This window comes from Sitophilus oryzae, unplaced genomic scaffold (genome assembly GCF_002938485.1).
Source record: "Sitophilus oryzae breed Bouriz unplaced genomic scaffold, Soryzae_2.0 scaffold_1430_pilon_pilon, whole genome shotgun sequence".
NCBI lineage: Eukaryota > Metazoa > Arthropoda > Insecta > Coleoptera > Curculionidae > Sitophilus > Sitophilus oryzae.
In genome coordinates this window covers 1,009,472-1,022,756 of record NW_022146094.1, presented here as the reverse complement: position 1 = coordinate 1,022,756, position 13,285 = coordinate 1,009,472, and the positions used below count along the sequence as shown (strand labels likewise).

Sequence of the window (13,285 nt, the reverse complement as noted above, 5' to 3'; positions counted from 1 at the left end):
TAAAACGTAAGATCTTCTAAAAGACTGATTTAAAAAAATAAGTTCCCAAATTTATCATTTCACTCAAATAACTATCTAGATAAAATGATATGTATTGATTATTTCCATTTCAAATATCTTGAGATCGGTTGCTCGTAGCGATTTTTACCAAGAGACATTTTTTACGTAGAAAATCACGAGAATGTATATTTTTTCAGCCAGTAGTTTTATACAGGTACGCACGAAAAGTTATTACTCCTCAAAACAGTTAAAACACATGTATGTGGCTTCCCGTACAGATAGGAGTCATATTGACATCAAAATCAAATGTCTTATGTCAAAACACACCCAGACACAAATTTTCATCCGAATATCGGCGATAGTTCAAAAATTATTTGAAGAAAATTGAAATAAAAATGAAACTTCTACACCCCGTATCTCCGAAACGAAGCATTTTAGGATATACATTTCTAGGAACATATTTACTTCTTTTTATTTGAAGAATATGCTGGCGAAATTTCCCGAATACAATTCAGACCACCCTGTATAATGTAATCAGATTAAATTATATCAAAAAATAAATTAATATGATTCTTACATTAACATAACTGCCTTGAATAATTGTTTAAACATTACAGCACATCTATAACATAAACAAATACCGCACAAACAACTATTTAACCTAGTTAAATATTTTCTAGCCCATGTCAGCGTTTTGATGTTCAAATACATACCGAAAGAAACAAAATTTCAAACACATCGATCCATAGGCTAATCAGTCTGAATTAAAATGTTCTAAACTTGACACCTAATTTCGCTGGCTTTCTTTCAAATTGACGCCTGTTTTTTTTTTTGAAAAAAAAACATAAAAATATGAACAAAAATCTGTTTGTATTTTTCCTGTTATTTCTATGCGTAGCTAATTGCAAATCGGGATCGATCACTTTGTTTGATGATGGGAACGATGGATTGGAACCTGGAAAATTAGAAACGTGAGTTTTTATTTTCATTTTATTTTTTATTTCAAAAAATTAACTATTTTTTCAAACGTCACAAAAGTATTAATTTTTGCGACGTGATTGACAAATATAAAAATGTTATTTTAACGCCTATAGGCATAAGAGTAAAGCATTTTTACACCTATGCACAAAAGTTGCACAAAAGTACAAAAATATAAAAACAAATACTTAGTTTCGGAGATACAGGATATAGAAGTTGGATTTTATTTTAGTTTGATTGGTACCATTTAAACTACACCATTTAAAAATCACTTTTACTCAATATAAAAATACATTACAACCTTCTTAACTGGCAGTAAGCGCCATTAAAAAATAAAGAAGACTACGGGTCAAGTAAATGACGTCTAGGGCTTGACCTCGTCAAAATTATCATCGATTGTCATTCCCCAGCCGTCTTTGACGCCGTTTTTTTTCCTTTCTGTCGCTTTTTTGTGATCATTTGCTTTTGCAGTGAAGCAGAAGGGTCGTGGATCGATTTTACCTGTTGATAGACCCTGTTAAATTTTTCTCTCAGTGAGTGTATAATAGGGGAATATTTTTCGCGTCATTTTTAGCATATTTGAGCGCTTCGTTGCTGTGAAAATAAGATTTTAATAAGAAAATCTTATATGCAGCGCGTACGGGTACAAAATGGATGCGGCTTTTTTGAATTAATCGCGCCAATATCTATGTAAATTCGCAATTGAATTCCGCTTGAACGAGGATCCCGCTTTTCCATACACTGTGTATAGATATAGACGGAATATTTCAAAACATCAGAAAGCGAGATACTTTAAAAAAAAGACCTTGTACAAAAATACCTGGTTCCGAAAAAGTAACATTTTATTTGCTAGTGGTATTGAAAAATCTGACTTAAGCCTTTTATAAAAAGACTTCAATCTTTTTAATGACTGAAGTCTTTTCTAAAAAGACTTAAATTTTAATTTTAAGGTTTTGCATCCTCAAAATTTTGATTCACGCGCCGTCACTGCTTGTTCTCTACACTAAGTACAAAAATAGCATCCTAATCCTTGACAGACAGTTCAAAAATTCCCTCTCTCCATTATAAAATCCAGGAGAATTTTCAATTAATCATTACCAAACCACAAAGACCAACAAAAATACCCTTCATTTACTTAAAAACCTTAAAATTTCTCATGCTTTTTGTTCAACACTGCTATTATACTTCTTTCTAACAAAGAAAAATAATATAAAAAAATATTTGATCAGCGTAAGTGTTTTCGATTAATTAACAAAATATATTTTTTCATGTCCTTGATGGAAATTATCATAATTAGTCTTGTCGGTGACAGGCAATTATCAGATGATTAATTATGTTTTCCTTTTTGTCTTTGCTTAAAACGGTTATTTATAGTTTTTGAACTGACGAAAACAAAGATGAGGAGGGGATATAGAGTAATTAACAAACAGTTTAAGTTCATTAAAAGTTAGTTCAGTGTTTTGGATATGACATTCAGAGAAATACGTAAAAATAGAGGTTGTAGTATCACAAACCAGAGTCGTTCAACAAAGTTGAAGGGGTAAGATTTTGGCCAACTGTATAGGCTTGGTACATTTCAATCTCAGAAACACGCCGAGGAGGTTTTTTTCGCGAAAAAAACATTTTGAAGATTCGGAATTTTTTGAAAAAATTTTGGAATTTTTTTTAGTTTTTAGTTAAAAAACATAATTTCTTGATAATATGGCAACATAGGTAGTAGATTAAATTTACAAGAAAGAAAATCCAGAAAAGATTCAGTGGTTCTCAAAATTTTAGCAAAAAAAATATTTTTTTGAAATTTATAGTAGAAAATAGCTCCGTTATTTTGGATTTGCAGTATTAATGGTATACTTTTTTAATCAACTAGTGATTAAATGTTTTATGAACGTCTTCTAAAATTATAATTATTTACCTTTAAAAAATTTCGTTATAGCCGAAATAGCTCCAGTTATGCCCCACTAGCAAAACCGGTGATAAAACCACAGTTGTTCTGTGATAAAACTACGCTCGCTACCGAGGTTCACTAGTTAAATAATAAGGAAACATTTACTTTACCTTTAATAACATTCTTTGTCACAATAACTATCCAAAATTTATAAACCAAAATAACATCAATGCGTCTCGAACGGTAGTTTCAAACCTATTACGTAACACCTATCATCTCTGTTCATTGTCTGATTTCCCTCTCCTTAATTTGCGAATAATATTTTAAAAATCAATAATTTTATTTATGTATACAGAGTGTCTTAAAAATGAATGTTTTGAATTTAAAGAACTACGTATATTTTTATACTAGCGTGTACCCGCGACTTCGTTCGCGTCGAATTAATCATTTGTAATGGTGATGATAAAGCAAAGCAAGAATTTCTGTTAACATACAAACTGGATAAAATTTTCTCACATTTATGTCAGCATGTGAAAAAACAATATGGCGATATTATTATATAACTTGGGAATTTGACTTTCGAAAAATCCGTTTGCCAAAAATAAGCTTTTTACGTCAAGCAGTTTAAGCAGAATCGTGGCTAATCAATTACCCAACTTTTTGGAACACCCTGTATGATTTTTTAAAAAAATTCAAAATATGTAAAAAACAAATAAATTATGCTTGTCCAAGCGTTTTCCCGAAACAGTAACCGTTTTTTAAATAACAAATATTGTAATATTTGAGGGGATTTTTCACCCTCTTGGAATTTGAGATTCGAGAAACCCCTCCTTATCGAACCTCTACACCCCACAGTTAATCCGTTTGCCAAAAATCAGCTTTAAACGTCAAGCAGTTCAAGCAGAATCGTGATTACTCAATGGTCATATTTTATGAAACACCATGTATAAATTTATAAAATATCTTAAAATATGTCAAACGACAAAATAAAATATACGTGTTTAAGAGTTTTTCCGAAAAACTCACCGGTTAAATAAAAAATATTTTAATATTCGAAGGATAGTTTCATCCCCTTAGATTCGAGTTACGAAAAATCCCTTCTTATCGAACCTCTACACCTAATATCGAATTACCACCCTGTATCTCAGAAATTAAGATGTTTAGGACATACCTTCATATGAAGTTTTTCTCTTAGAATAGATCCAAGAATCACGCCTTTAAATATTAGCTTTTCATGGAACACCCTGTATATAACACCGAATAATTATTTTTAATACCTTTTAAAAATGTTAAATCTTGATTGCTACCATTTCTTTTCCTTGTTCTTCCCAACATTTTCATTATATTTCGTTTCTTATTAATTTTTCTCCATTCGCTTTTCCAGAAAATGCAACGGCAAGCGGCAATCTGACGTAGATGAAATTAAATCGGAAATTACGAACGACTCGGGCGCTACCGCTAAAAGCCCCGCTCTTTCCTTGATAGACATAGAGAACGACAGGCAGACCGACGATACTGAGGACGGGGCACGAGATCGCGTCGAAACGGGAGAGAATAAGTCAAAGAGAAAGCAGAGATGTCAGTCGTAAGTAGTTATTGTAATTTGGCAAACGGGAAATGTCTTCTGATATTATCTGTAAGAAGGAACCTGCTAGGTGAAAAGCTTGTTATTTTTTACTTGGGGTCTTTGAAGATGTTGTGAAAAAGACGTCATGGTAGGAATAGAAAATTGTTCAGTTGGGTTTTAACTTATATGCGTCTGTCTGTCTGTCTGTCTGTCTGTCTGTCTGTCTGTCTGTCTGTCTGTCTGTCTGTCTGTCTGTCTGTCTGTCTGTCTGTCTGTCTGTCTGTCTGTTTTTTATTTAAGAGGTGAAGGGGAAACCTGCAACAGGTACTCGCCTGGTAAAACCTTCTATGTGCCAGACGAGTTATGTGGGATTTTTACCTCACTAAAATCTAACCTACACCTCTGTCCCTCTCCAGGAACGTTCTTTCCCCGGCGGCACTCTTTATAAATACTACTTCGCCGGGGCGTTCTTATTTGGTGTTACTGTCTGTCTGTCTGTCTTAGTTTTTGGTGGGGGTGGGGGTTGGTAAGGGGGTATGGGAGGGAGTTAAAATTTAAAAAAATCGTAACTCCAAAATTACAGAAGCTAGCGAAACGCGGTTTTCAAATTAAGATTAGGAATAATATTTGCAACAAAATTTGTAATAACATCAAAATCAGTCAAAGTCTCAGTTTTCGAGATATTAACATATTTTAGTATGGGCGGCTATACGTACCTCCCGGCGCCAAATTTTTCAAGTAGTTTTTAGGACAAGATTTTGTTAAAAATAACGTAGTGTTTCTTGTATCAAATACGACACAAAGCTGCCGGCTTTTCAATGTTGAAACACGTATTCTAACAGTTTAGTGTCTGTGTAACTTTCTGTCTGACCTCGAGCTTAACTCGCATCAATAACGTATGGCTTTCATTACGCCCAGCTTTTCCTAGGGCATATATTATCACCGACCTGACCAGAAACCGTATGCTCCCATATGGGAGACCTGACATTCTAACGCTTTATATTAAATTTTCACCACTTTCGGGGTTAGAGGATAATGGAACTTGCGAGATATAACTGCTGTTAATTTAAACTTCTCGTACAACCTGGCTACTGTAGTTTATTCTTCTATGATTATTGGCACTCAAATAGTAGATATTTATGTTATAAAGTGTATAAAAAATGCATAAGTAATGCTGTTCCACTAATTGTAATCTGTACTAATATATAAAATCCTTAAGTGACTGACTCACTGATTATTCAGGATCCTGTTCAAACCACTCAACGTAAGAAGCTCAATTTTGGCATACAGGTTGGCTCTAAGGTGTACAGGTTCGATATGAAGGGACTTTTCAAAATTCCAGTTCCAAGGGGTTGAAACCACCCCTCAAATATTACAATATTTTTATTTAAAAACGGTCAAGTTTCGAAAAAACGCTTAAATATGTATATTTTTTATTTTGTTTTTACATATTTTAAGATTTTTTAAAAATGTATACAGGGTGTTTCAAAAAATCTGGTCATTGATTAATCACGATCCTGTTTAAAGCGCTCGACATAAAAAGCTGATTTTTGGAAAACGGATTGACTTTAGGGTGTAGAGGTTCGATAAGGAGGGATTTTTCGAAACTAGAATTCTAAGGGGTGAAACCACCCCCCAAATTAGAATTTCCGAATTATATTAAAGTAATTTCCGAAAACCGGTGAGTTTTTCGGAAAAAAACTCTTAAACACGTATATTTTATATTGTTGTTTTACATATTTTAAGGTTTTTGAAAATTTATACAGGGTTCCATTGAGTAATCACGATTCTGCTTAAACTGCTTGACGTTTAAAGCTGATTTTAGGCAAACGGATTGACTTTGGGGTGTAGAGGTTCGATAAGGAGGGGTTTATTCTCGATTGTTTTTTCTCATGCTGACATAAATGTAAGAAAATTTTATCCAGTTTGTATGTTAATAGAAATTCTTGCTTTGCTTTATCATCACCATTACAAATGATTAATTCGACGCGAACGAAGTCGCGGGTACACGCTAGTATGTTTATAAAAATGAATTTAGAATCAAATGCCTCTATTATTATCTATTTCTTTTCAGAAACAATATTGTGGGATCCATACACAGATCAAACCTTATCTCTGAGTCTCCAACAAATAATATCCGACCTCTGATGTTAGTTAAAAGAGATTCGCCTAAAGAAACTCAAGCAATTTTCAAATGTATAAATTGCAGGTGAGTAAATCTAGAAAAAATGCATTTTTTAACGATGAATCGAGATAATTTTAAATTCTATAACTTTTTTTATTTATTTTTCTAACTTAACTATCTCTCTCTCTTTCACATTTGATATCGCGTTATATCAAAAACCTATGTTTATTCACAGATTTTCGGTTTTATGATGATTATTTTCAATTGTATCAGCATAGTACGTAAATCTCAAGAAAAATTTGTGTACGATTTTAGTTGGTAATTACAATAAAGTGTTTTAAATTATTTTTTAGGAACCGCATGAAATGTATAACTGGAAAATGTACCGAATGTGACATATATTGCAAAAATCTTCCTGACACAGAAGATAACGAGTTTATGATGTTAAAAAATAGCCCCGAAGTAAGCAGTTAATTTAGTAATAATCATAGAATAATAAATAATAAGTTTGCTGACTCTGTATAATACAAAAAAATACACTGTTTGGTTTATAGGTAGTGGGTATATCAAACAGAATGTCCCTAACCCCACAAAATGACATTTTCTCGAAAACCCTGTATCCAATATCGACATACAGGGCTGGCGAAACTAAAGACATTATTTGTAGATTGGTAGGAATAACCGATACCACAGATATAGAAACAGTAAGTATTATAAGAACAGCTGTAAAATTTTCAGTAATATTTTATTTTTCTATCTTATTTTGTTAGGTTACAATTTGGGTGACAACTTATACGAACAACCCACCGAAAGTACTGAATCCTATCATGAACGACCAGCCAAAGGACCAGCAAGGATCTGACAGCAAACATGTAAATATATATGTTCATTCATATTTTTTACTACAACAAAAGCCAGTATCAGAGACGGTTTTACGGATATTTTTTATACCTTACAACTATATAGTCTATCCCTTGGTAGACTCGCACCCAGAGTAGCAGAACTTTAATTATAAATGTTATGTTTTATTTATTTTCATATGCAAAATTAGTATTAACTGTAATTTTACTGTTATTTCTTACTGTATTTTCAGATTACGGATTCAAATGAGCCTAATCCTGACTTGAAATCTAGATTCAACGAGTAAGAAACAAGAATTATGTATTACTGACTCAGTTAGACCTACATTAAAAATGTATATATTTTCAGATACGATGAAGATCAGTTCCCCAGAATCAGTGACGATGACAACGAAAACATTAGAAGAAATCCTGATATTATAGAAGGACCCCCTCCATTGCTAGGAACCAACAACAATGTAAGATCACCAATAAATTATAAGTATTTTTCGATTAATTCTGTCCTAATTATTATAGTATTCTGTAGTCAAAACGTATTATTTCTTTATTAATTATAATTAATTAAAAAAGAAATAATACTTTTAGACTACATAAATTCGAATTTTTGTGAGACCTTTACGTTTAATTGTTTTTTTTTTATTTTTAATTATTTCTTTTTTAGATTGATCCTTCTGAAGCCATTACTGGACCTACAAACAGCAATGTATGTTTACATAATTTACCTAACCAAACTATTTTACAATTTACCTTTAACATTCGTAGATCATTGTTGAACCTCCAGAGTTTGAATCAGATTCACCAGATAATTCAGTAGACTCACCAACCGTTCCATCTGACCAAGCCATAGATAGCATCATCAAACCAAACAAAATAATAACAACCGGCAAGCCTTCTTTGATCTCAAGACTAAAAGAACTTACTGAGAAGAGATTAAAAAAATTATCGTCTCCCCCAACACTAAAGAGTGTCCTGCCTAAGAATTTACAAGATTCGTCTACCAAAAGTGATTCTGATGAGATTCCTGAAGTCACTAGTGTTCCGTTGTTTAAAGGAATGCACAAAACAGAAGAAATAATTGACCCTCTTAGTGGTAAGCAAAGCTTTTTATTTTTTTTTATTTGTACATTGATTTATCAAAACTTTTTTGTAGTTTTAGGTGATCCAATAGAATCTCCGTCTACAAAACCCGTTGATGCAGACGGTCAAATATCAAAAATCAACGACGCAATTCAAGAAGTCCAATCCATAGTCCGCAAAATGCAAGAGGACGCTTCGAAAGCCTCAGAAAACAGACTTTTAGGCTCTGACCTATCTTCAGCAGCCAGTCCGGCAACACCCAACCCTGTTTTGCCCAATCACGTAGTCGATAACTTCAAAAAAGTCAACCAGTACATCAAAAATCGAGCTCAGGACGTCCTGGATGCCATAAAAGACCCAGAAAATGCAGAAAAGCAGGACAGTTTGAAGGACGAACATTCCGACATGACTAAAAACTTGTTAAGCAACTTCAAAAAGATGCCTCAGTATGTTTTGGACAGGGTGCAAGATTCTTTGAGCAAGTTATCAAATGGTAAAACTGTTGAAAATGGTTCAATAAATGAGAATAACGTTGAAGTCAAAGAAAGGTTTGGTAATGATGATACTTTGTCTGAAAATGTTGGGCTGTCAAACAACAACGAGGACCCTATTGAAACAACTCCTGTAGAATCTCCAACAACGAAAACTTACAAAACTAAACTCGATAAATACTTGGCAGAATTAAAGGAAAAACGACAGAAAATTTATTCGCCCGAAAAATTCAAACTGGATAACACAAAAGACCCCTACAATCTTAAAAGTGCAAGAATAAACCAACAAAATTCGATTTTATCGAGATCTGGAGATGACAGCAGTGATACAAATACAGAAGCTGTAACAAATAGCATTTTAGAGAGCTTAAACAAACAGAGAGAACTACTTAAAGACAAGATACAGAGTTATATTGAAGATGCTAATACAAAAAGAGGTCAGAAGAATCAGAATATTGAAAATGATAATGCCATAGATGGTATGGTTGAGGCTAGACCAAATAATGATTTACCCAACTTGGATAGAGATAAAAATATTAAAGAAAATAAAGGACAGGATGGTGAAAAACCTGATAAATTGAAGAAATATGTCTCCAAATTAAAATCCAGAATGAATTTGGAGAAAGCCAATCTTCAAAGTGCTGCTAAAAAGGCACAGTCTAATCTAAAATCAGTACAGGATGAAGATAAAACAAGGGAGTTCTTAAGAAAGCTCTCTACGCCTTTTCCCAAACTTGACAAAGCACCAGAAGAGTTTTCTTACCACTTAGCCAAAGGAAGGAGTGATATTAATGATGGAAATTTAGAAATGGAATCACCTGACGAAGTAACAACACCGGAATCTGTAGACCAGAACGAAGAAACCAGAGAATTTCTCAACAAACTTAATACACCATTTCCAAAAATGATACTACCTCCAGAAGAATTTCCATATCATTTAGCCCAAGGCAGAAACAATGAAAACGATGGAAATTTAGAACTGAAGTCTCCTTTTGATGAAAAACCGACCGAAAATAGCTTGGATAGTCAAGTTGTATCTAAGCAGCCGGAAAAAATAAAAAAATATTTTGAAAAACTCAAATCCAGAATGAATTTGGACAAACCTTTCTTGAAGCCAGCTCAGAACACTGAAAATTTACTGAATTCGAGATTTGGTAATGATCCAATCACTGAAAACACTCCGAATCAAAGAACTGAAAGTATGTTTGGCAACAAAGATGCTAAGAAAAAAGCATTGAAAGCTAAATTACAAGAATACATGGCTAAAGTCAAAAAACCTCGCTTAGACCAAGAAACCGTCAAACAACAACCTCCTTTGATCAAGAACAGACTCCAACCAATTCAACCTGTTACAAGCAGAATAACTGGGTTGACCACTCCAAAATCCATAGAGAAACAAAAGTCTGAGCTGAATGCAATGATGGACAACTTGAAAAGCATGTTGAAAGAACGGATGGCTAAGAAATCTGAGCCTACTGTTTATGAAATTGTCAATGGTGGTCCCAATGAAGAAAATCTGCAAAGTGTGGTACCAAATTCACCTGAAAGTGTACTTGGAGATACCAATAGCGGTGGTGAAGTAATTGGGGATACAGATGAGCAATTGGTGCCTAGTTTGGAAAGTAGAAATACTCTGGAAAGTGTAAGTAAATTTAATACAGCTTTAGTAGCACACTAGTGAATTTTTGGTACATAGTAGAGTCTATTATTGTCCCTAGTTATCTTTGAAATAGGTTTTTTTTTCAGACACAGCCTGCATCTGATTGGTCAAGCAGCTTAGGCCAAATAGTATCGGCTTCGTCCAATCCCAATGAAGTATTTTTCATGGCCAGCGGTATCAAACTTCCTATGAAGATAGTCAAGCAAGAAGATGGCACTCTGGACCTATCTCTAGACCTTGAAAAGTTGTGCGCCTGCAAAAACACAACCTGTCCACAAAATCCTGCAGTCATCGAGGAAACAGTGGGCGCCATCTTGGAAAAAGAAGCCGAGATTGAAGACCAGTTAAATATTGAAAATACTATTATAGATGGTTCGAAAAGACATAAGTCTGAGCTGTCAAAAAGATCCCCGGATATGTCAAAATATCCAAGTCCAAATTTGGATAATGTCCTAAACGAAATTAACGATTTCGGGAAGAAAATCAAGCATTCCTTTAGCAAGACTGTGAACGAGGTTCAGAAAGACATTGATCAAACAAACAACGCAATTGTTAAAGGCATCAGAACAGATAAAATCAGTGATATTCCTAAGATTAATCCAAAAATTACCTTGATAAAGAATATTTTAAACTAAAAACCTCATTAACCAAGATGGAACGTTTGATACTAACTTACAACAGCTTTTGAACGAAGAAAAATGCCATTAATTTGCCTTTACTAGAAAAAGAAAAGTTTTTACTACAAAACTTAAGAAATAACATCCCTAAATCTAACGATATACTAACTTCACAACAATCTTTGAAAAATCCAACATATTTTCTTGAAAACAACTTAAAACTTTTAATAATAACTTGGACAAACTTCAAGAAACCTATCATTTGGGTGAGATAAACTCACTGAAAAACAGCTAGACGATTTGGACAATCAAGTAGAAAATTTGAGGAAAACAACGAAAAAATGCTTGTAAAAGAAGGTAACAAGTTTTTCGCCGGTCAAAGGAATGATATTGTCGATAAAGAAGTCAATATTATTAAAAGAATTCTGTCTTGGATGAGCAGTTTAACAACTGCTTTACAAAGTTAGGATTAATTTCGTAAAAGAAGCATGCCAGCGCGGATAGAAGCTTGCATAAGGGCTAGAGGTGGCAACAAAGAATATTAAAATTACCAATTTTCTTTTTGTTTAAGCTTTTTGGCCATTAAAAATTTAAATCTTAATTTCGTTTCAGAAACCAAAAAAATACCATTTTGTTTATTTTGGGAACTGATTATTTTTTTTTATTGCTATATGGATTATTTTGCATTAAAAGTCATTGGTAAAGACTGAGTTTTATTCATAAACAGAAAATTCTCATACATCTCAAAAATTATGGAAAATAATAGGTGATTCCATATAAGTTTGGTTGTGTGTATTTAATGAGAAAATTGTGTTTTTTGATTATAGCTTCTGTTGATTTTTTTTGTTCAAAAATGACTGTTCCTGGAAGACATATTAATAAATAAAAGTCCATTAATTTTAGATCGGGTATTAAAATAATAAACTGAGTTAGATAAGGGATAAACTGAGATTAATGTATTATATACTAATATTAATATATCTAAATAATTAAAATATAAAAAAAGTTTTTCTACTTGTTAATAAATAAATAATTATTAGGGTTTTTGATTGTGGTGGTTTTTTGTTAACGGTTTTTTTAATACTGTATAGTAAAATCTTATCTCAGCATACTGATATAGGCTTGGTGCATATCACTGATTTGAACAAATTCCGACGGCAGCGCTTCGTCGGCAACAATCAGAAACTATTAGTAGGTACCTATTTCACGCCGCCGGCGCCGTCGCGTCTTGTTGATCACATTAAAATATTATTGAAATCGTGGTTTGGCAAAAATGGATTCAAGCAGTTCGACAAAACAACTGAGTAAACAGAGTTCTCGTTACATAATCAAAAATTTAAATAGACATGAGAGGTACAGGTACTATGAGAAAATAAAATATAATTTGGCAATATTAACGGTATACTTTTTTTAATCTACTAGTGATTAAATGATATAAACATCTTCTAAAATTATAATTATGTACCTTTAAAAAAATTCGTTAAAGCCGAAATAGCCCCACTAGCTAAACCGGTGATTAAAACTCAGCTCGCTACCGTAACTCATCTAAAAAGTTTTTTAACTGGAATAATATATTATAATACATGTTAGACCTACTGAAGACATCAAAATATTTATTTTTTTTATTTTTATTTTTAGAATTTTCACAAATTATACTTCCTAAAGCTTCATTCAGAACCTCGAAATCAGGGGAATAAATTAGTAGTTTCAATTAATCGTAGAAGTTTGTTCTCCTAATTTTGATGTAAGCATTCAGAACGTCATAATTAGTGATAGTAATTTTCAATTAGTGGAAACTTTGGTGGAAACAAACTTTTGACTTTTCCACTAATTATACTTCAAAATTTGCGAGGAATGTCATTTTGGCCTTTGATTATCACCCGTCAAGAAAAATTTTGGTTAGAAATCAAAAGTTTATTGTTTTATAAGCTACATATTATGCTTTCTCTATGGATACAACAAACTACCGCAAGCTGTTGCTAGGATATTTTATTAATTTTAATAGTGTTTTTCAGACATTGTGAA

General features: G+C 32.8%; 1 protein-coding gene across 2 annotated transcripts; it reads left to right on the top strand.

Moving 5' to 3' along the window:
• The first annotated feature begins 683 nt into the window (after positions 1-683).
• Positions 684-11,293, top strand: LOC115876266. Of its 2 annotated transcripts, XM_030891975.1 has the most exons (12): positions 687-971; positions 4,248-4,448; positions 6,505-6,639; positions 6,909-7,017; positions 7,110-7,259; positions 7,326-7,427; positions 7,649-7,698; positions 7,765-7,873; positions 8,077-8,118; positions 8,178-8,505; positions 8,566-10,625; positions 10,730-11,293. In XM_030891975.1, the coding sequence occupies exons 1-12, from the start codon at positions 853-855 to the stop codon at positions 11,276-11,278; spliced, it is 3,954 nt and encodes a 1,317-aa protein (XP_030747835.1). In that variant the 5' UTR covers positions 687-852; the 3' UTR covers positions 11,279-11,293. The 2 variants fall into 2 exon arrangements, with proteins under 2 accessions (XP_030747836.1, XP_030747835.1); XM_030891976.1 differs by lacking the exon at positions 4,248-4,448 and having other exon boundaries at positions 684-971.
• The last annotated feature ends 1,992 nt before the right edge of the window (positions 11,294-13,285 follow it).